A 21999-nucleotide genomic window follows, 5' to 3' on the forward strand; every position below is an offset into this window, starting at 1 on the left:
GTGCAACAAATCCTTCAAAAGTCACAGTGGCTGAATCATCAGATATATGACTTTCAGAACCCTTAGCTAAAACACTCAGAAAAATCTCAACATGCACTGTACAACAGCAGGCAGAAATATTACTGCTACTAGTTGGGAACTGCTCTATGTATTCTGGTGACATATTATTGAAGTCCTTATATTCCTTGACTAATTTATGGTAAGAAAATAAATAATATTCTGATTACTTCCCAAAGATCATAACTAAGTCTTAGAAATGTTAAAATGCATCACAATCTTAAATAAATAATTAAGTATTTTGTCTAGGTTTTTCTATGTTTTCAGTCTTGAAGACTGCCAATGAAGTTAGTCATACAGTTCTAGAATAAATCCTAAAACATTTTGGATTAAAATATAAAAGTGCTTTTCTAAGCAGATGACAAGGCTGTTTTCCATGAACAAGACATAGCTTATGCTATTACCTATAGCACTCAGTCTTATTTTGAGCTATGATGAATAAGTTTATTTGTATCTTAAAGCTCCTGAAAGAATTTCTTTAACAAAATGCAACAAATCTCTCCCACTTTTCCATTTCTTCAAAAGCTCATACAATTTATTTTATATATAATCATTACAAAGTGTTCAGAAACATCCTCGTCAATCTGCAATGTGTTTCATAAGCCACCAGTACAAGTATGGTGATACAATTCAAGTTGGGATTAATGAACAAAAGCACACTGCCAAGAAGGGCATAGCTTCCACTGACACATTCTAATGTTACTTAGGAAAGGAAAAGAGACAGGAGCTACAGGTTTAAGGTTTTTTATTTTCAAATGATAGACTTTAAGTTCTTTGGCATCCTGCCCAATTCTAGAGACATTGCTACTCTATATTATTTGGTTACAGACTGGTTCTTCTGAGCCAGTAGAGACACAACCTTTTGTTATGCTTCTATTTCAGCATTCATATCCAAACCAGTTAAAAATAACCCTTTTCATAGTCCTTGTTAAGCATTTAAGTATGCCATTATTTTTTACTCCAGAATTTGATAGCTGGTCCCATTCTAGAAATTTCAGGGCTAGCAGAAATTGTAATCATGAAACTTAGTCCCCTTTGCTGCAATTTCATCTCATAAGGCTTCAGTCAACTTCTATCTGCTCATGAGTGGCCTGAGGCACTCCTTAACACAAGGGATGTGATACAGACATCACTTGTATGCACACTTGTGCTGCTACTTAATCACCTCTGTTTTATGTCATTTCAGAAATCCCTTCCTCTATATTTTCCCCCTATATATAGTTCAATGCTCTTACATGATGCACTTCCTGTGCTTTTGATTTCCTCCCCTTTACAAATCATTTCCCAGACCAATGAGAGTATTTTTTTAAGTTTACCCCAAACACTTGCAGATTTTTCTTTTGCCATCCCTTTAATCATAAGATCTGTTTCAATAGTTCTTGCATCATCAACCTGAAAGCAGCTTTTTTACAGCACAAGTTCCATAACACAGATTATAACACTAAATATCAAAAGTGTACTAAACAAATGGGACTATAACTTCTTGGAACTAATTGTTCCAAGAACCAATTTTCCTGTTTCTGATGTCTATTATCAGTGGCTCTGTTTTCTCAGCTCTCATGGAATTTCTACTTGCCCTATAAAATAACACTTTAAAGAGCAGATGAAGAGTGTCACTGAATGTTTGCCAGGGACAGAAAGAAGACTGACACACAAAGCCTACACTTTAGTGGGAAGTGGATACACAGTGCCCAAGTTCCAAAGCCATGCTGACCCCCGAGCCCTCAGCTTACCCTCCCAGCAGGATCTGTGGCTTATTCGAGTCACTGGTGACACCAAACACATCAGGAATCAAGTCTCCATTGAAGCTGAAAATGGAACACAATGTCAGTGCCACCTCAGTCCCCACAGGAGTTCAGACCACCTGTTCTTAAACTCATCTGTACTTCGGCATTTTCCCACTGGGCCATGAAGAACTCTCAGCTGTGGCTCTGCATTTTGGTTCCGTCTGAGCCGCTGGTAGCTGTAAAGGTCTGTCAGTGCTTCACACTCTGCCTGTGCTTTGCCTTACAGACCTACTTCCCTCCACTTTTATTCAGCATTTCACACACAGGCAAGCACATTGTGAAAGGGACATTTGCTCATTTTGGTAAGCCAGTAAGGTTTTTGCTTTACAAAATTCAATGAGAAATGAATGGCTTTTTTAATGAATACTCACAGTACTGAAATGAAAGTAATTAAAAGATCATGCAGTTACTATTGCCAGGATAATATACAAGAATTGTAAAGATAAGCATTTCGGTTCTTCATCTTTTGTTGGATCAGTTGACATTACACAAACCACCCTGTTCTTAAAAGATAAAGAACATGAGCATGTGTTTCAAATTTTAGCATTAAAATATATTTAAGTTGCTCTTAGTCACCATTATAAATGTGGTTTTCTAAAAAAGTAGGTCATACTTACTCCATTACTAGAGGCTCATCATGAAAAGTCTTATTTAACATAGTTTTATGGTTAAGATCTGAAAACAGAAAATATTAACTTGATTCAGTTACCAATATATTCTGACATTTGCATTTTCAACTAAGACATAATTCTTCTATTAATTTAAAACCATCTGTTTTATGATTTCTAAAAAAGGCACCTCTTTATATAAAGAACTAAATGGCTCCCTGAAATTTTGCAGGAAAGGTGAATTACAGTTAAAATACTGAAAGCTTTTTCCTTCTTCACTAAACTCCTCAACAAATTATTCCAAGTAGATCTTAGTGAAACCTATTTCTGTGTAGAACTGTAATCACACAGATACAGGAAAACTGAAACAGTTGGGATGAAGACAGGCTAAAAGTTTAACATTCATTGTATGTTAACTTCTGTTTAAATAACATTCTTAATTATACACACTGAGTATTTGAAATAAGCAATAAAGGTAGACTTTCTAAATGGGAAGTGAGGACTAAGCTCCAATCAGGTTATCACCTTAGACTTCACTTTTACTTGTAATCCAAACTCCTTGCCAGGTTAATTCTATTTCTCTTCTCTCTCCACAATGTTTGTCTTTACAATTTCCACATTTCATACAACAGCCCCCTCCTACTGACTTGTCTGTCACACTTCTATTACCCAAGGAGACAACCCATACCTTGCCAGTGGCCTCAGCACATAGCAACCACTGCCTGAATTTTTAACCTCTGACTCCTCCCCCAGGCCCCATATGCTCATTGTGCTTCCCCCAACACTTGGGGGTTTTTTCTGAAACAAAACATAATAACTTAATCCAAGTCCTCATATTCTTCCCAATGCTAGAGATACCTGCTATTCACTTAATACTGATCCACTGCACTTTTCCAGGTTGCTTGTTTCAGCTCTGATCAAAGCCAGAAGCAATGGTGTCTGAGGTAAACTTGCCTCACCTGTTAACTATGCCATGACACAGTTGTTTACAATAGTGATTATTCTTCAGTAGTTTTTGTGGTTTAAAGAGTATTTTCTTCTGCTTAAGTGTCCTTGTTCAAACCCTAAATTCCTCCCCAAACCCTTTCCTAGCAAAGTCAACAGAAACCAGAGACACCAAGAGTTCACACAATCCATAACTCTACCCCAAGACAGAATCAGCTATACCTTGAACACTGCTAAGAGACTCCTGAAAAATCAATTCTAAATGTCTTGAAAACTTTCAGCAATAGAGACTCTAGAAACCTTTCTTCCAATACTCACTTTCGTGTGTCACTGTCTTTAAAGAATTTCATTTAACATAAATATTATATTACTGGTGGTAGGTTTAGGAATGTGATTTTGAAAGCTGATGCACTTAAGTTCACAGCAGGTTCCCTGTGCATTTTAAACTGAAGATAAATCTTTTGAGATAGTCTTTGTGAAGCTGACATGCATGATGGGGAAGCCATGAGTAGCAGCTCTTCAGTTAATAGGTACTGCCAAATTAGAATAATGTTTGGTTATATCTGTTGCATAATATACTGCCAGTATTGTTCTCTTTCATTAATTATTGAACACAGTTTAACAGCAGGATAATATATGGGTGTGAAGCTGAATAGCTGCTAATCCCTATTTTAGTGCTAAAAACAATCATTACACTGTAAAAATGAGTTGTAACTTCTTGACAATACTTTGAATGAAGAAGTCTAACAATCTTACTAAGAACCAGTCTCAGCAACTCACCTAACGTTTGGTTGTGTCCCCAGAAAATAAACACTGAAAGTTCATCTTTGCCATGGCTGGGGGCCTGGGTAGTGAGGAGGACATCCATTTGGGAATCTCCATCATAATCTCCAGGAACTACACTGGTTATGGTGACACCAAGGGATCTGGAATTAAAAACAAAAACCCCCACATGCAAATAATGGTAAAAAGCACTTGTGTAGTCAAAGGCTTGCCCTATTAGTTGGTCCAATACAATCTTACCCTTCAACAACCTGGTTTAGGATTAAGTCTTTACCTATTGCAAAAGTATCTCAAAATCAGGCATCTGATAGGCTGTCCTTGTTGAAGGAAAATGACATTTTAACTCTAAACTTCAGCTACCAGACATTCTTCAGTTATATCCTGTTAATGCTATCTACACTTCATTAAATCCTCACATTTATTTAGAACCAGTCAACCAAAATGTGTTTCAGAGAGCAGGATCTTTTGCTGGCATTCCAAGAGCAAGAACATAAGGCAACAGGAGCTGTTTAAACAGCAGGAGTCAGGCACAGGTAGATTTTTTAAAAGACTGCCATTTCCTCTTACCTTCTGCCAGGTCTTACTATTCCTTCCTACCTTTGTTTGTTCTATCTTTTTTTATTTGCTTACCTACTTAGACTCTGCTTTGCACACACAAACACAGGTCACATTGAGGATTAAAAGCAGATCCTTTCTAATGCATTAAACAAATTAGTTCCTTCCAAGACAGGAGGGAATAAGGAAAAATAAAAATATGTAGAATACAGAAGATGAAGCTGAGCTATAAAAGCATTTTAACTTTTAATAAACATAATACTATTGGTAAGCATTATTCATAAGCAATAGTCATAATCATATAACATGATATTAAAGCTAGACATATATATATGCACATATAAACAGATTGGTTTACATTTATTAAAAACTGATGTTTTTTTAAAGGCCACATGTAAAGTTGAGAAAGGAACATCTCTACACAGAAACACCAGAACACCATCTCTCATATCTCTTCTAAATCAGATTATATTGGCTGGATTCCATTAGTAACTACAGCAAATGGATGCATTTCCCCTAAAACATGTCTTGGCATTGATACTAAACCGACCCACCACAAAGACCTATGCAGGCTATGGAATGACAGTTTGCTTCACTAGGAAATACAGTCCTGAAGATCCAAATCAACTGCAAAAATATTTCAACATATATGGGTACTTCAAATACGGATTTGAGGACAAAACCATAAATATTCCATAAGGGTTGGGAAGTGACACTTATTAGTAAATACATGAATGACACAACTCATCTCCATAGACTCTGTCATCTGACCAACAAAACAAAAATGTGTCAGGACACGGAACAGGAAGCTGGTCAAAGAGCTAGAGCTCTAAGAGCAAGCTGAACAAGTCCAAGAGGTAAGAAGAGCACAGACAAGTGCAGGCAGGTCCCACTGAGTGCAGAGAGGCCCTTCCAAGGCAAACACTGAGTAGCCATACTTACTTCATTGGTAGCTTAACACGGGGCTTAAAGTAGGGCTCCTTCTGGTCAGCCAAAAAGATCACCAACTCATTTCCTGCCAAGGCAAGCAACACCATGAGCAACAGAGGAAAACTGGAAATGGCTTATATACAAACTCAACATTTAAACAACTGCCACAAATGACCCTTCCCCACAACAGCAAAAACTTTTTAAGACATCTCCTACCACTACTTCCTCCTCATCCAAAAGGAGGCAAAAGGAGCAGTTCTTCAACACAAAGTCAGTTGCATCTGAAAGAATGCTAATATCACAAATCTTCTTTGGTAGTTTAGTGTTAGAACTTTCCCTCTGTTATTTTTATCACATAGCTTAAAATAAAACTTTTTGTAATGCATTAAGAAATATTACACATGGAAAAGTAATAGGCAGCAGCTCCACAAAACTAATTAAAGCTTAAAATCTAATTCAAATTAATTCTTTTAATACTATGTCTCACATAGCAGGATCTGATACTGCTTTCCCATGTCAGCTGTCCAAAGCACTTTAAAGGAAACTCAGAATTTATTTGGTTCCCTGCAGCACCTCTCCATTTAGAGGCAATAATACAAGTATCATTTCATTATTTCGGGACAATCTAAATAAAAGCCCATATTTTATGTTGCAGAAATAACTGAAATTCAGGGAAGAAAAGAGAAATTTTAACTTCAGTGATGAAATAAAATTTTCAGTCAGTAAACCACAATACATATGCACTTCTGTAAGTAAAACATAGCTCACAGTGCAAAAATTGTATTTTTTTTCTTTGCTTCATTCTCCGATAAACCCAAAATCATTGGGACTGCAGCACCCCAAAATCATTCTCTATAAAAGAATAATTCTAAGGCTCTGAACTTGAGCTATCACAGCACTTCTTAGGAGCATTGTTTTGTGGCAGAGTTCACAGCTGGGAAATAGCAGAGAATACAAGGCTCCTGCCACAAACCTCTTGAGGAGAAGGAGAATCCACCACCAAATGAGTAAATGACCAGGAGCCCTTTCAGGGAGGCCAGCTCAGGCCCAGAGTAACACTGCCTGAGCTGCAGCCACGTTCCTGGATGAGGGAAAGGCCTGGCACAGGCCAGGGCCGGGAGCCTGCGGCTGTTCAGCTTGGAACAGCTCACCTGGGGGCTGCCTGCTGAACCTGAGCTCCCACTTCACACCTCCCACTCTCACCTGCCTTTTATTGGTTACTTGGTAAAGTAATGACCAGGATGAAGAAGCAAATGTGTTTTTACACATACCAGGTTCCAAGTTAGCTGCAACACTGAGAAATGAGATTTTTTGGTCATTAAAGATAGAGATATGAAAATTTCAGCTCAAAGCAAATTAACTATTAAAAATTATTTATTACATGAACAGAAAACAGAATTACTATGCCACAATCAATCCTAAATGCTGTTTGCAGTTCTGTATTCTTTTTGAGATAAGAGGACAGTAAGAAAAAAGCCAGTGCATTGGAGGGTGTGAAAAACAGGAACAGTTTCCATACAAACAACAATTATGTAGATTGGAGGTCTTCAGGCTGAGCATCTGTGTGACATATATCAGACACACACATAGGTGTGTATATGAAATAAATACCACAAGTTTCCCAAATCCCCCAATGAAATGCAGCAGGTGAACAGGGGAATGCTCACTCACTGCCCTGTACTTCCAGCAGAGGCATCAAGCATAGCCAGAAGCTGGTACATGAAAAAGCAACCAGCACGAGCTTCCCCACTGACCTGTTACATGCACAGACTCACAAAACAGATAAGTGTATGCACAATTCCATTGATTTGTACATTCTGAGTTTCAAAAAGTGACTAAATCCAGAGTCCACTGGTACTTTGGAATTGGTCTTACAATGGGATCTTCTGGATCGGGATTATCCCTTACATTCAGAGAGTTTACTATTTCTTACAAAGCTACCAGCACAATCTGATTTTATGTATCTGAGCATATGGAACATTACTCTCACTCAACTGCAGTAAGGCAAGATCAGAAAAATAATATATATCCAGCCAAAGGTCCAAGACATCACCCCCATTTCTTTAATAAGGGTCAGGATTATTAGGACTGGGCTGCTTTACAGCTTCCTGTTCCTCAAAGTCTCATGTCATCTCCAGTGCTCACCTCCTCATGCTGTTTACAACTAGCTGACATAAATCCCACCATTTAGAACTACTACCTTTTGTTTTGAGAGTATTCTGTAGTTACTTTTCACCAAGACTTAAGTTATGAAAAATAATGTTTTCAACTATATTATTTCAAACCGATTTTTACAGTAAGTATCACACAGGAAAATGATTTATCAAGTGCTAAGAGACACAAAGAAATCACAAATTTAGTTTCTGAAAATTATAACTATTCACATTTTTATACGCACTCATCTGAAAGATAAGAAACTAAAAATTAAATCTCTTATCATAGACATTCATATTAAATCTGACCATTTTTTCAGTAGATGAGCCAGTGGAGCATTTCCAGGGAGCCATGCATTTCAATAACTCAACTAGATGGGAAAATCACTCATGCTTTACCAAAGCTACTTAGAAAAACATTTCTGAGATGGAAGGAATAAAAAATGGTGAATCTGAGAATAAATTTACTATCTTAATGAGCTTCAAGAAAGTAATATATTCTAAGATAAATGTCTGCAAATAACACTCACCACTGAAAATAAACTCTGATTTGAGGTCTCCCCACATCTGAAGCCTGAAGAGAAACCTGTGGCAGGTGACCGCTACCATGGCACTTTAACTTTTTAATGTTCAAAGTAAGACAATGTGCAATTTTTCCGCCACACCTGTGAAATGTCCACCTTTGTTTCCAAAAATATTGTGAAAGCAGGAGCAAAACAACAATTTGTGACCATTCAAGTTGTAAGATGAAGTCTCTAAATTATTTCACAACCAGAAATTCAACTTTAAAGACAAATGCGCCGTATGTGAAGTATTTTAGTACAAACTGAATACCGTATGTCATACAGGAAATACCTGGGAGCAAAGCAAGTGTCAGTTTCATCCCGCAAACAACGTGGTGCTCACCGCGCCGGCCCTGGCAGCACAAGCCCCGGGCACTCAGGCCGTGTTCGGGGAGAGAGCGAGCGAGCTGCCGGTAAGGCACAGACCGCAGGGACAGCAGGGACCAGGCAGCCAGTCCCCGGGAGCAGCGAGCCCATCGCCGGGAGCAGCGAGCCCATCCCTCTCCCGGCCCGGCAGCTCGCACCGGCAGCGCTGCCCCGCAGCCCCAGCCCCGCCGTCGCCCCGCACGGGCTGCCGGGCCCCGGGGACGGCGGTACCCGCGACTGTCCCCCTTGGCTGCGAGGGACAGGGAGCCCAGCTCACACCGCCCGTGCCCCCCGAGCCCCCGGGCCCGCCGCCGGCCCCGCACTCACCGCCGCGCAGCACGAACAGGTCCGTCTGCTTGTCCGAGTTGAAGTCGCCGAAGGCCGCCAGGGTCCCGCGGGCCTCGGGCCCGAAGAGCTGAGCGGTCACATTCTGCAGGGCTCGGGCGGGCCCCGCCAGGACCAACAGGGCCAGGGCCAGCACCGGGGCCAGCGGCGGGCACGGCCCGCGGGCCCCCATCGCGCACGGCCTCGCCCCGCCCGCGCTCTGACGGCAGCGGGGCGGGTCCGGCCCGGCGGCCGCGGTTTGCGGCAGCGGCGGCGGAGCCTGCGCGAGCGCTTTACGGCGGGAGCCAGGCAGGGCCCGCCCGGCGCCGCGTACCCGCGCCGGGGGCTCTCCGGGACCGCTCCGCCATGGCGGCGACTCACATGGCTGACGTGAGCTGGAAGATGCTGGAGCTGCGCGCTCGCTCCAAACGCTCAGGTCTGACCTCTTGGCTTACCCGGGAGGAGCTCCGGGGATCCCTGTGCCTCCCGTCACTCACCGCCCCGCTCCCGCACGCCCTGCCCCGCTCCCGGCCCGGCCCGGGGCTGTTTCTCCGTCCCTGCCGCGTCTCTCGCGGGTGGCGGTGCCTGGGCGGGCCCGGCCCTCAGGGGCGCAGGGGACACCCGGGGGTGGCGGCCTCGTCCGAGCCCTCGGCGGCCAGAGCCCTCGCTGCCCTCAGGTGTCACCTGTGCCCGCGGGAGCAAAGGCAGCGCGTTCAGCACCGCAGCTGTATAACGTGCTGCGGTTGTGGAACAGATACAGATACAGTGTTTAGAGGAAAGTCCCAGCTCTTGGCAGGTTTCTCTTAGCTAAAGGTAACTGTTTTACAGCGTGGGAACTTCGTGTTCTGAACGTGGGGCAGCTACGTTCTGGCCTAAACCAAAGGGTGATGTTTGCCGAGTTAGCCTGAATTTTTGAACTTCAAAAAACTTGGAGTTTTGATTTTTTTAAATTTTTTTTTTTATTTAAAGTAAAATAGTCATAAAACAGTCATACCAGGCGTTTAATTGTTCTAACGGAAAAACGTTTCCAGAAGATCCCTGTGTGTATTTATACACCACACATGCTTGTAACACTCAGTTGTTGCTTATTTGCATGTTTGGTTAGTTTTGTTGCGCTAGAAACTGACCAGACAGTGTGAGACCAAAACGGGGCTTTGCGAGGGCTCTAAAGAATTGATTATTTAAAGTCTTATTTAATTTGGCTTTAAAAGTTCGGTTTGTGCCGAGATTGATTGGCAGTCCCTCGCTGTGGGCTGCCCGCTGAAGGAGGCGTTACTTGGCGGCGGGTTGCGATTACAGGGGCCGGCAGTGGCACTGACAGCCGGAGCCGTGGGGCTCTGCGGAGCCGGGCCGGGCCGTGCAGCTCCGGCTGGTCGGGAATCCCGAGCCTCAGGGAGCACAGGGCTTTGGGGATCCCCTGCAGGGTCAGACCCCAGGGAGCACACGGCTTTGGGGGTCCCCTGCAGGGTCAGGCCTCAGGGAGCACACGGCTTTGGGGATCCCCTGCAGAGTCAGACCGCAGGGAGCACACGGCTTTGGGGGTCCCCTACAGCGTCAGGCCTCAGGGAGCACACGGCTTTGGGGACCGCCTGCCAGGGTCAGACCCCGGGGAACACACGGCTTTGGGGATCCCCTGCAGGGTCAGGTCTCAGGGAGCACACGGCTTTGGGGATCCCCTGCAGGGTCAGGCCTCAGGGAGCACAGGGCTTTGGGGATCCCCTGCAGGGTCAGACCCCGGGGAGCACACGGCTTTGGGGATCCCCTGCAGGGTCAGGGAGCACACGGCTTTGGGGATCCCCTGCAGGGTCAGACCCCGGGGAACACACGGCTTTGGGGATCCCCTGCAGGGTCAGGCCCCGGGGAGCACACGGCTTTGGGGATCCCCTGCAGGGTCAGACCCCAGGGAGCACACGGCTTTGGGGATCCCCTGCAGGGTCAGACCCCAGGGAGCACACGGCTTTGGGGATCCCCTGCAGGGTCAGACCCCAGGGAGCACACGGCTTTGGGAACCCCCTGCAGGGTCAGACCTCAGGGAGCACACGGCTTTGGGGATCCCCTGCAGGGTCAGACCCCAGGGAGCACACGGCTTTGGGGATCCCCTGCAGGGTCAGGCCTCAGGGAGCACACGGCTGTGGGGATCCCCTGCAGGGTCCGGCCTCAGGGAGCACACGGCTTTGGGGATCCCCTGCAGGGTCAGACCCCAGGGAGCACACGGCTTTGGGGATCCCCTGCAGGGTCAGGCCTCAGGGAGCACACGGCTGTGGGGATCCCCTGCAGGGTCAGGCCTGCCTGTAGAAGGCGTTTGATGGTTTCAAACACTTCACTTTTTCTTTGCTGCTGCTGCCTGTTACTTTTTTGTTTCATAAAGAATTGTACTCTGAGCAATGGCAGGTTGTAGTTTACTTCCATTTTTCCCAGTTCATACAGATTTTGTTCAGAGATTGTCTAGAGATTTCATGGCATTTTACATAACAACTGAATAAATTTGGTCAAGAAATAAACATTAGTTGAAAAGTGTTTCTGATGAAAGAGTTGATTTAAAAAAATCAAATTTTATTTAATATCTTTCAGGTAGCATTCATATCTAAAAATAAAAATAATGTTCTTATATTTCAAGTTTACTGCTGCATCTTCATGTTGAAATTTGTATAATTTCAGGGCTTTTTTCTTCCTTCCTGGCCCTGTCAGAAGGAGACATGGTTGGGATTATCATAGAAAGTGACTGAATGTCCCCCACATGTTTCTGATTTGGCTGAGGCCTGTGCTGGAGTCCCAGCTCACAGACAGCACTGTTTTCTTTGATTTGGGATTTTTTTACTAGTGTGCTTCTTGGAGTAAAATGTAGTAAACGTGGAGTATAGACACACGTGCCTGAAGTGCACCAGTGACTCATGTTTTATAGCCTGCAGCAATGGATCATGTAAGACTCAAATCCTGTAGGAGGGAATTTGTATCCTCATGTTTATGTGTATTAAATGATGAATTGCTTTTTTCCAGTAAAACCAAATTTTATTCAGAAATTTTCATTTCCCTTCCTGAAGCAATAAAACACTGTTTCGTTTGTTGCTACTCTGATTAGGAGCAGATTCTAAATATAGTAGTTGATTAGTCTAAAGCCTCTGAAATTTTTCTTACTTTAAAAAAGATAAACTTTAAAGATTTGGAAAAACTTGTCATCATAATTGCAGACACATTTTTCCTGTTGTATGTTCCAAAGTGGAAGATGACATACCCCTAAAAACTGGGATATTCAGTGCCATAAGTAATGTATATGACTGCAGGAAACATCCTGGTGTAGATTTCACATGGGACGAAAGCAGCACTATGCATAAGCAGAGTTTTAGCTCCTTATCATTGTTACTTAACACTTTGGTGTGCACTAGTTAAATCAGTATTTTTATTTCATCTTGAAATAGATCAGATTGTATTCATCACCTTTTGGTGTTTGTAGCAAATTTCCTGTTGAATAAGAAAGCTCATGTCAATATCCAAAAGGTGGATTTTTTTGTAAACTGTGTCCTTTCACTCAGATGTAGTAAACTACTAAGTTTTATGGAAGTAAAAGCAAAATAAAACCAAGAGGTCATTGTATAAGAAGGAAACATAAGATGTAATAAAACTTTGTGCTGTGCACTCTGTTAATAACTCCACTAACATTGCTTTCACTTAATTTAATGCTGATTGCCTTTAACATTTACTAAACAGTTTTGAAAATGACTGTAGCTTAGCCTGAGCCGTTTGTGATTAGCTGCACCAATTTGAAATGGCCAGTTTGGATGATGACAGAGCCTCCTCTGCGCATGCTTTTTTAAAATTTGGTAAGTGTGCAGTTCTGTGTTTTGTTTTTGTTTGTGGCTATTTAATTCAACAAAAAATAATTGTATGGTTTGTTTCATGCAGTGTTCTGTGTTAGTTGTTCTTTAGCACTGTACAGTAGAACTTAAAAATTTGAACTCTTTCAGTAAAAATTTCTGTAATCTACTTAGATTGAAATCTACTATCAAATCTCCCTGTTTTGTTTGTTTAGTGTTCCTGTCAGTATCCCTCAGTGCAACCATCTCTGACCTCCAATTTCTCTTTTAACATGACAGTCATGTGAAAGGTGCATCAAGAATGCTGTTTGTAATTGACTCCTAAAAAAACCCAGGTTTAGAGGGAAGTAAAATTTCCAGTCAGTCATTGGTTACAAGGTTGGATATTTGGAAATTAGGTGGAAGCAAAGTGAAGCCCCCTGGCACAGCTTCTCCTCAGGTGCAGCAGAAGCTGGAATATATGAAGCTGTCAAGACCATGCCTGTATGTTTTGAAGGGAGTTTTGGATGAGATGTATCTATATGTGACACTGATGAGGGAAACTCTTGGGTTGTCCTTGTTGAAACTCAGTAGCAGTACAAGTGCTGGTGAGAGTGACCAGGTAAGGGGACACAACTGGGTGGCTTGGACTCCCCTGCCCTTCCTGTGGCTTTTCAGTTTTGCCTCTCTGACCATCAAAAAATGTGATGTGTTGACAGCATTAAAAAAAAAAATTACTCTTTCCTAATTATTGTATAGATATTTGATGTCTCTCTTGTTATGATGCAAAATAAACATTTTTAGTAGTTTTAACACCTATTGTTTTGAATTCTCAGAAATGGCAATGCCTGTCTTGAATATCCTGAGTGGTTTCCAGCCTTGCTTGTAGCATTTACAAGGCTTCTGTGGTAGACTTTGGCATTTTGGTTATGTGAAGCTCCTGTGTACTGGCACGATGGTCAGTATTTTATTTCTGGTGTCCAGTAGCTTTTGTTGTTGTGTTGTTAGTTACTGTAAATCCTGAAATCAGTCGTTTCCATTAAGTACAATGAACTTGACAAAGAGCTACCTTCAGATGATTAGAGAATAGAGAAAGGACAGAATAAATTGGTGTAGTTTTTTTTTTTCCTTTTTCCCCTGTGGTGATCAGTGAAAGGCTCTGAAGAAATGGTTGGAGCTGTGTCAGGGGAGGTTTAGATTGGATATAAGGAAAAGGTTCTTCACCCAGAGGGTGGCTGGGCACAGGAACAGGTTCTCCAGAGCAGTGGGCCCAGCACCAAACCTGACAGAGCTCAGGAAGAGTTTGGACAATGCTCTCAGGCACAGGGTGCCATTCTGGGCTTGTTCTGTGCAGGGCCAGGAGTTGGACCTTGACAATCCTTGTGGATCCTTTCAAGTCTGGATGTTCTATGACTCTGTGAAATACTAGTTGAATTACTTGCATAGTGTAACACATGATTTTTCTTGGTCAATTATAGTTTTAAAGCTTTTTTCTTTAATGCTGTTTAAATGAAACTATTACAAGGTTTTACTCATTTTTACTAATTTGTTATTGTCACTCAACCAAGGTAACAATTGATACTTTTTGCTTACTTCTCTACTTCAGGTAGAGGAATACTTTAATACCTTTTCTGTCTGCCTCTCCAAGCCCTTTTCCTGGTGTTCCTTACCCTGTTTTGTAGAACAGTTCAGTCTGGAAGGGTTGTCAGGATGTCACCTACTCCAGCCTCTTGCTCAAAGCAGGATCAACCATGAGGTCATGGTTTCCTCCTGTATGTAGTGTTTAAAAATCCCCTTGTGATATCATTTCTTAAACTTTGCTGGGAGTAGAAATAAAATCCTCTTTGGTCCCAGTGACTTATGTAACGTGAAGCTGCCACTGCCCTTACTGGTGCTGGGTAATGAAAGTAACAGTGATCTGAGGTCCAGGGCTTGCCTCTGTCTCTAGTGTTTGATTATGTCCAGACCTAATTTCACATCAGAAGCTGTGATCAGTTTTCGTTCTTATCAAATCTACAAAGAAATCTTGTGTTCTCAGCTTTTTTCTTTAGCCCTGGCCTGATTTAATTATGCAAACCAATGTTTTCTTTTCTTATTCTGGCATGTGAAATATTAGAAATAAAGTTCTTGCCACGTTGCTTCCACTTGTTTGGGATTAACTTTGTGGAAGTGTTTGTTTATATTAATTCTGTACTTTGAAATATTTTAATAAACTGTCCTTGTTGAAATATGCAAATCTTTATCCATAGACTCAGTACAGAATTCCATTCTAATCCCTATCTTTCTTTAATATGCACAATTACTGCCATCTTCAAGGATGTGTGTGTCCCCAAAGCTTCCATATATATACAAATTTGGGAACAGAGTTGTTTTAAAGCCATTTTGGCCATAGCTTCTGAATCCAAACATCTGGACAGTTCATATCTCTTCTCTGAAGAGCAGTTAATGCTCATCTCAGGTATAACTGGAATGAGGTGGATGGGAAAGTAGCATCAGGATGACACAGTATTTTCAGTGTCCAGAGGTCATGCATACATAGGATTGAAATGTCTTCCTGTTCTCTATTACTTTGAAAGGAATCTCTGTCATTTTTAGTGATTATTCAACTTGAAGAGAGGTGAAATCATATTACTCTGGGACCTGTAGATGGTTGGAAATTAAAGGGGATTAGTTTTCCTTCAGATTAGGAATATAGACATTTAGTCAGTGCAATGTCTGAAAACAGGGTTTTAATTTGTCTTGGGATCCACACTTTGAGTGTTCTCTTATCAGACATTACTTATATTAACACAGGAAGTGACACTGATTTTTGTTCACTTTTTTGCTGATTTTGCTGCAGCAAGGCACTTGTGGTGTAAGGAAATAATGGGCATACTTCATTCTTTGTGGGAAGAAAAGCTGAATTCCCAAATAACCTATTTAAATGTTGGATGGGGTTGTTACACCACTAGACAGCAGACAAAATAGTAAATCAACAGAACAGGTTTTTATGTTCTTCTTAGCATACCTACTTATTTGCCTAAAATAAAACTCCCACTGTATGGTTATAATAAAATGATGTTTTTATGAAAAACAGTGTTTAAAATTAATGTCCTCATTCTGTTTCTTCTGAATGCTGCTGTACAAAGTGAGACCTCCAGGGTCCCATTTGCAAATGTCACTCTGTTATGTTTGGAGTGCTGCAGTCTTGCTGTTGTCATCTCTTTAATTTTTTTTTCTTTAGTTTGGAAGCTGATTTTAAATATGTAATTGAAAATAACTTCCTATGACAGGTTTTTATCTTGCTGAAATGAACTCAAATAGATTTTGGATGAGACTGTAGACAGGCTTTTTTTTTAGCCATCCTTAAAATAGCTTCCTCTGTGTTATGGGCTCTCTCCAAAAGCTCAAGGAAGGAGCAGCTTCTTGTTTGTCCTGGCAGTTCTTTGCTTTGATTAGGTTGTGACAATAATGAAATGTAATTTACCACATGATTTCTCCAGGAGAATGCTGTAGACACCCAAGCAAAACATAAACTATATAGATGCTAATAAGGAATTAATGAAGAATATGTGGAAAACTTTGATTTAAAAAAGTTCTCTCCCTTATAGTAGGAGTAAATTTAGGGAATACTTGGAAAGCATAAAACTATTTTTTGTCAGTTTTTCAAACTTTGAATTCATTTCACCTTTCTGTTCCATCAACAGTCTACTCTGACTGTTTTACTATATTTGTATTAAAGTTTCAAATATCTAGACTAATGTAATTTGTGGTGATGTTTTGAAATTTTCATGCTTTCTGTTCTGTTTAATCTTCTTTTTGCACTAAATTGAAATCTTTGAATGCTCTGAAAAAGAAGAATATGCTTGCTTTTTGTTCTTGATGCCTTTGTTTTGTTTCTCTGTTGGCCACAGAGGGTCACAGATTGTCTGGTGAGTATTTAAACGAAAACAATTTTAGTTCAGGAACTTTTGACTTGTGTGTATGTGCCTGTGGGTGCTCAGCTGTGTGTCCTGTGCCACACTGGGGCTGGCAGCCTGCAGGAAGTGGACATTCTGAACCTGTTTCACACACAAAGGATGGTGGATATGCATGTGGTATTCAGTTAGCTAATCTAAGCGTTAGAATCATTATTTTGCCTTTGAAAATTGATAAGTGAATTTCTCATAAAATTGCTGCTCATTGTGCACTGACTTGCTGAAGATTTTTTTCTTTTGTGTATTCTTTCACTACAATACTGTACAAAATTACAGTTACTGCAGCTCACTGTATTGTGTGCTTTTGCAAGATACCTGAATTAATTGTATAACAGCATAAATTATTAATCATTTCATGGACAGGGATTCATAGACTAAAATAAGTAGGAAAACAAAATATCTTCAAAAAATGGATTTAAATTGGTTCAGAATGTTCATTATTTATTTATTTTAATATAAGATACAAAAGCTGTGATATGTTACAAGTTTTTATTTTCCATTACAGAACAATTTCATTTCTTTTGACTTTGTTTTTTTAGGCAGTTCAAATGCACTGGCTCTCTGTGCTTCCCTTTCAGGGCCTTTCCCACATGCAGATGTTTATTTCAATTTAACCTCTCCCAATGAGGAAAGGCTGTAGGGGAAGCTCAGATGGGTTGGGAAGCATCACCAGGACATTCAAGCAGAGCAGGCACCCAGGGCTCTGCTTGGGAAGGGGAGAGGTTTTTTTTCACTCCTGTGCTGGCAAAGCAAAGGCAATCTAACTTGGGGTGAGGTTTGCATTCTAGAATGGCTAGACATTTTCCTTCTCCCCAAAGGACTTGATTCATAAAGCTTCTGTCACCATTCTGCACACATCCCAATTAGGTTGGAAAGGACCTCTGAGGTCATCAGCTCCAACATTTGACCAAACACCATCTTGGCAACTGGACAGGGCACTGGGTGCCACATCTGGTTGTTTCTTGAACACTTTTGTTTTTTTTCATTTTGTTTTCTTGATTTCATGGGGCTGAGAGTCCTGCATATGGACAATCACGAGTCTGATGCCTGGGAGAGTGCTGGGATTGCCAAAGAGGCTCTGTGAAAAGGAGCACTCGCTGTGTCCTGCCAGAACTGCTTGGCTGGTTGGGCTGCCCTGGCACTGCATTCCCTGAGCTTTCCCAAAGGGCAGGGTGCAGGCTGGAAAGGGAAAATTCTCATTCTTCCTGTTAGCACATGGCTCTTGTGGAGATCTTGCCATCCAGAACACTGAATAAAGCCCGAGTGATTTGAGGGGGGAGAGTAGGATGTTACTCTGAAATTAGAAGTTGGAAATTGTTCACCCCAGTAATTTGGAATAGGTAGCTCATTTCAGCTCTCAGTAAAAGTGACTTTTCAGGTGCAGATAGGGAAGCAGTCAATACATGGGACAGTGACAATGAAAAAGATGGGGATTTGACAGCATTGTATTTCTCTGGAACATTGGTAACTTGAGGGCTTTATCTGTTGAATAACTTGTTTAAGCTTTAGCAGTTTGTGGGAACAAGCCAACCCTTATTCTGACATGACATCAGCTGGGCTGACTGGTGGGTGCAAACAAGGTTGGGGTAGGTGGAACACTGAGGGTGTTGAACATCTTCACCATTTTAGAAGGCAGGTAGGGCAGTAAGAATTGAACATGGTCTACTTTTGTCCCTCTCCTGTTTTCCTACATATCTTCTGGAATTTTCTCTGTAACATACTTAAGTTCTAAGAAAACGTTCATAGAAAATTCTCAACATTTAATAGTTGTCTTCAATAATTAACTCTACACTTATGCAGCATTTGCTGTAGGTGAGTATCTACAAGGCACTGGAGATACAGGTGGAGGTCTGCTTTGTGTAGACAGGTAGTGTAGAAAAAATTCTCTGAGACTGTAGAGATAAGAACTTTTTTGTTTCAATTGAAATTTGATAAATTGTGCTTCTGTATAACAAACATGAAGAAATACCTTATCACAGTAATTTTTAGCAATATTACAATTATGAAACTGATTCTGATGTTGATTTTGGTATTCTTTTTTCTTCATATTTTAGGTTCAATTTATGAGCCACTTAAATGTATTAACCTTCCAAAGCCAGAGGGGGAAACTCTGTGGGATAAATTAAATCATTACTATAGAATTGGTAAGTTAATAATGCTTGAACTAACCCAGATGTGAGTTAGAATTCATATTTGCATGATAAATATCAGCTCTACATTATTTCTACTTAAGGATAATATCCTAAACTTCTGCTAGAAGTTTGGAAGGTGCAAAGAGGAGGGCTGAGTTCCATTTCTTTCTGTAAATCAAAATGTTGAAAATCTAGTTCAGCTGTAAGATTAAATTTAGAATTATTTTGGATAAAGGGGTAGCTTAGGATTGTAGCATTGACCAGATAGAGCTGAGGAAAAATTTCAATGGACAAAAGCTTTTGTGTAGTACTTGGAACAGTTTAGCAGTTCTTTTTTGTTATTAATGGTGCCATAATGTATTTTTGTCCTGAAATTTTATTTGTTAGCTAATTTCAAGTAAACTGTAGTGTTTTTCATTTGATGTTATTTTAAGCCAAAACCATTAAAGAAGCAACGTTTTGTTTTGATTGCTTTGGGTTTTAGGAGGTTGGTGTTATAATGAAGTCCTGCCTTGATTCTAAAATCAGGGCTGTTTAATGGCTGTGCAATTGACAGTTTAAAATTTAAGTTTTACTCAGGCAAGGGTACAGAATAGTGAACAATTTCCCCATCATTCTAAAAATGTAGGATGGGACTCCCTTCACTGAAATGGCTTTTTGAAGTAAAATCTGTACCTGGTCTATCCACAGATGTGTTGCTTTTTGTAGGTGCATTGCCTTTAGCTTTCTTACAGAGGAGATGGCTGCTCAACTTGGCAGCAACAAATCTGTGGTGGTGCTTGCTGTTTATTTCAGGCAGTTATGCTGCTGCCACAGTAAAAATCTACTATTGAATTTATACTTCATTTAGAATAATCTGTATTGATTGTTTCAGGTAATATTTTATCAAAGCTTTTGTTATAGTGTATCAAGACACTGAATATAATGCAAAAGGCTGTAAAACCTTATAATCTTCATTTAGAATACTTAGTTTCTAAGTGTTCTATACAGACAATAAAGAGGCCTTCTTAAAATCGATACTTGATAACAAGCTGTTGAAAAACATGCTTTCCTATCTTATGCTGAAGAGATTATTGTTAGAAAGGTCATGTTTGAAGGCATTAAGCCCAGTTTCAATCTTGTAGCATTCCAGTTATTATATAACCTTAGGAAAAACAATTTCCAAAATGCAAAATATTGAAGTACTAAAAGAATTAAAGTAATGTTTAGTATTTTTTCTAACTCGGTTTTGGCAACCTGAAAATTCCTGTCTTAGTCTATTTTCATATCAAGATACTGAGTTAAATAATTGTAGTTGTTCTTTCTCCTTGCTTACTCCCCTCTACTTATATAAATATTGATACAATCATCAGGCTGGAGTTAAAAATGTAATTTTTATGAATTAGTGGAGTTCTGGACAGTTTAGGCATTTAACTGATTGGGAGGCAGTTGACATACAGTAGTCACTTTTTCTTCTGTTTTCATAGAAAGGAAGTTACTGGGTTGCTTTGTAGAAATTCTGTACAAAGTGGGTTGTGCTAGAACAGAGTCATAGAAATAGTTTTGAATACTGCTGGGTTTTTGTGTATAAAGGTCTAATTTGTCTGAAAAAAACAATGTAACAAGTTTTGTGTGTGTTTCTCCTTACCTTTCTTTCCCTTATTTTATCTTGTGCGTGCTGTAACAGGTTGTTTACACCTCAATCTGTTCCTGAAAATCTGGAAGAAATATAAATATTGTTAATGATCTTTTTCATTTTTCCTTTTTCCAGTTAAGTCAACCTTGCTGGTCTATCAAAGCCCAACCACGGGTCTGTTTCCTACCAAGACTTTTGGGAATAACCAAAAGGCAAAAGTCCATGATAGCCTTTACTGTGCTGCTTGTGCCTGGGCATTGGCCCTTGCTTACAGGTGAATAACTTCTACCCTCGTGTCTCTGCCACGTTACTTTCCCTCTCTTTTTCAGTTTGGGAAAATTTAAAAGATGAGGCTTTATCAAAAATAGATTTGTAAACCCATAGAGAATGGTGCATTTCCAAATCTGGGTAAAAATATTTATGTAGGTGCTAGTTTCAAAATGTCACTCTACTTTTGGTAAGTAAACATGTTTTCATATAATGTAATTGGTGCCAGTATTTGTTACAGTGGAATTAATGCCTGCTACTAAAAATAGAGGTTCTTCTGGCAAATTGTACTCAGGGGATACTTTTAAATCTAGTAGGAGAGTTCAGGGCATGGCAGGCTTGTTGCTGATACTAAGAATCATTTACTTGCAAGGGACTTGATGTTATAATATCAGGAAGGATGTTTTTTTAATTCTTAAATTTTGAAAGAGGAATGCTTGTGTAAGTTGCCAGACAAAAGCCCTTTTATTATTTTTAATTTTTTTATTATTTTTAATGAGAAAGGATGACTAGGGCTGTAAATATGTAGATATGAGTGAGGGCACCACTATGCACCAGCATTAGTTAAATACTTAATATTCCCAAGCATTAATGTCTCCCTTTTTCTCCCCCCACTGCTGCATTTGCAATTTGTTTTATGAGTTATCTCTGTGTCCCAGGCGCATTGATGATGACAAGGGCAGGACCCACGAGCTGGAGCACTCTGCCATAAAGTGCATGAGAGGAATTCTCTACTGCTACATGCGCCAGGCCGATAAGGTGAGACCGCGCTGCGGCCACGGCACTCGCCTCCCTCCAGGGATTAATTAAACTGGGAAACAAATCCTAAATACACATCAAATTCACAGTGCTGGGGTGCCCCAGCTCAGAACAGCTGCTTCATTGTTGTTGCAGCATCGTTTTGGGGAGTAGAAGATGTGAGCGTTTTGGGTAGGAAAGTGAAGGGTATACTGGAAGCTTCTTTGTGTTCATTTTGCAGTTATTTGTCCCATTTAAATATTACACCATTAGTACTTATGGGGGGTTTTATGTCTTTTTATTATGATTAAATGGAAAGATGTAGAACTACTTTTTGTTAAGGCTGGAGAGGTTTTTTGCACTGTTATCTTGGTTATTGTGTTTGTAGTTGTTCTCTTTACCTAGGTGATCATTTTGATTTTTTGCTTG

At 40.6% G+C, this 21999-nt stretch overlaps 2 protein-coding genes across 5 annotated transcripts in view; one reads left to right on the forward strand and one right to left on the reverse strand.

Moving 5' to 3' along the window:
- ITFG1 (integrin alpha FG-GAP repeat containing 1) overlaps positions 1–9298 on the reverse strand; it is a 71403-nt gene extending 62105 nt beyond the window's left edge. The window contains exons 1-5 of the mRNA XM_059857051.1: positions 9075–9298; positions 5678–5750; positions 4178–4323; positions 2462–2519; positions 1791–1865 (exon numbers count right to left, since the gene is read on the reverse strand). Of these exons, the coding sequence (XP_059713034.1) occupies positions 1791–1865; positions 2462–2519; positions 4178–4323; positions 5678–5750; positions 9075–9264 (542 nt within the window). The 5' untranslated portion in view covers positions 9265–9298. The remainder of the gene's footprint in view (positions 1–1790; positions 1866–2461; positions 2520–4177; positions 4324–5677; positions 5751–9074) is intronic.
- A 54-nt stretch (positions 9299–9352) lies between these two features.
- PHKB (phosphorylase kinase regulatory subunit beta) overlaps positions 9353–21999 on the forward strand; it is a 67249-nt gene continuing 54602 nt past the window's right edge. The window contains exons 1-5 of one of the 4 annotated variants that reach the window (XM_059857048.1): positions 9368–9507; positions 12777–12889; positions 18873–18962; positions 20701–20839; positions 21492–21591. In XM_059857048.1, the coding sequence (XP_059713031.1) occupies positions 12835–12889; positions 18873–18962; positions 20701–20839; positions 21492–21591 (384 nt within the window). In that variant the 5' untranslated portion in view covers positions 9368–9507; positions 12777–12834. Of the gene's footprint in view, positions 9508–11892; positions 12022–12776; positions 12890–18872; positions 18963–20700; positions 20840–21491; positions 21592–21999 lie in introns of those variants that run through there. The other 3 variants (XM_059857050.1, XM_059857049.1, XM_059857047.1) reach the window with 3 other exon arrangements.

Source organism: Haemorhous mexicanus, chromosome 12, assembly GCF_027477595.1.
Source record: "Haemorhous mexicanus isolate bHaeMex1 chromosome 12, bHaeMex1.pri, whole genome shotgun sequence".
Lineage (NCBI taxonomy): Eukaryota > Metazoa > Chordata > Aves > Passeriformes > Fringillidae > Haemorhous > Haemorhous mexicanus.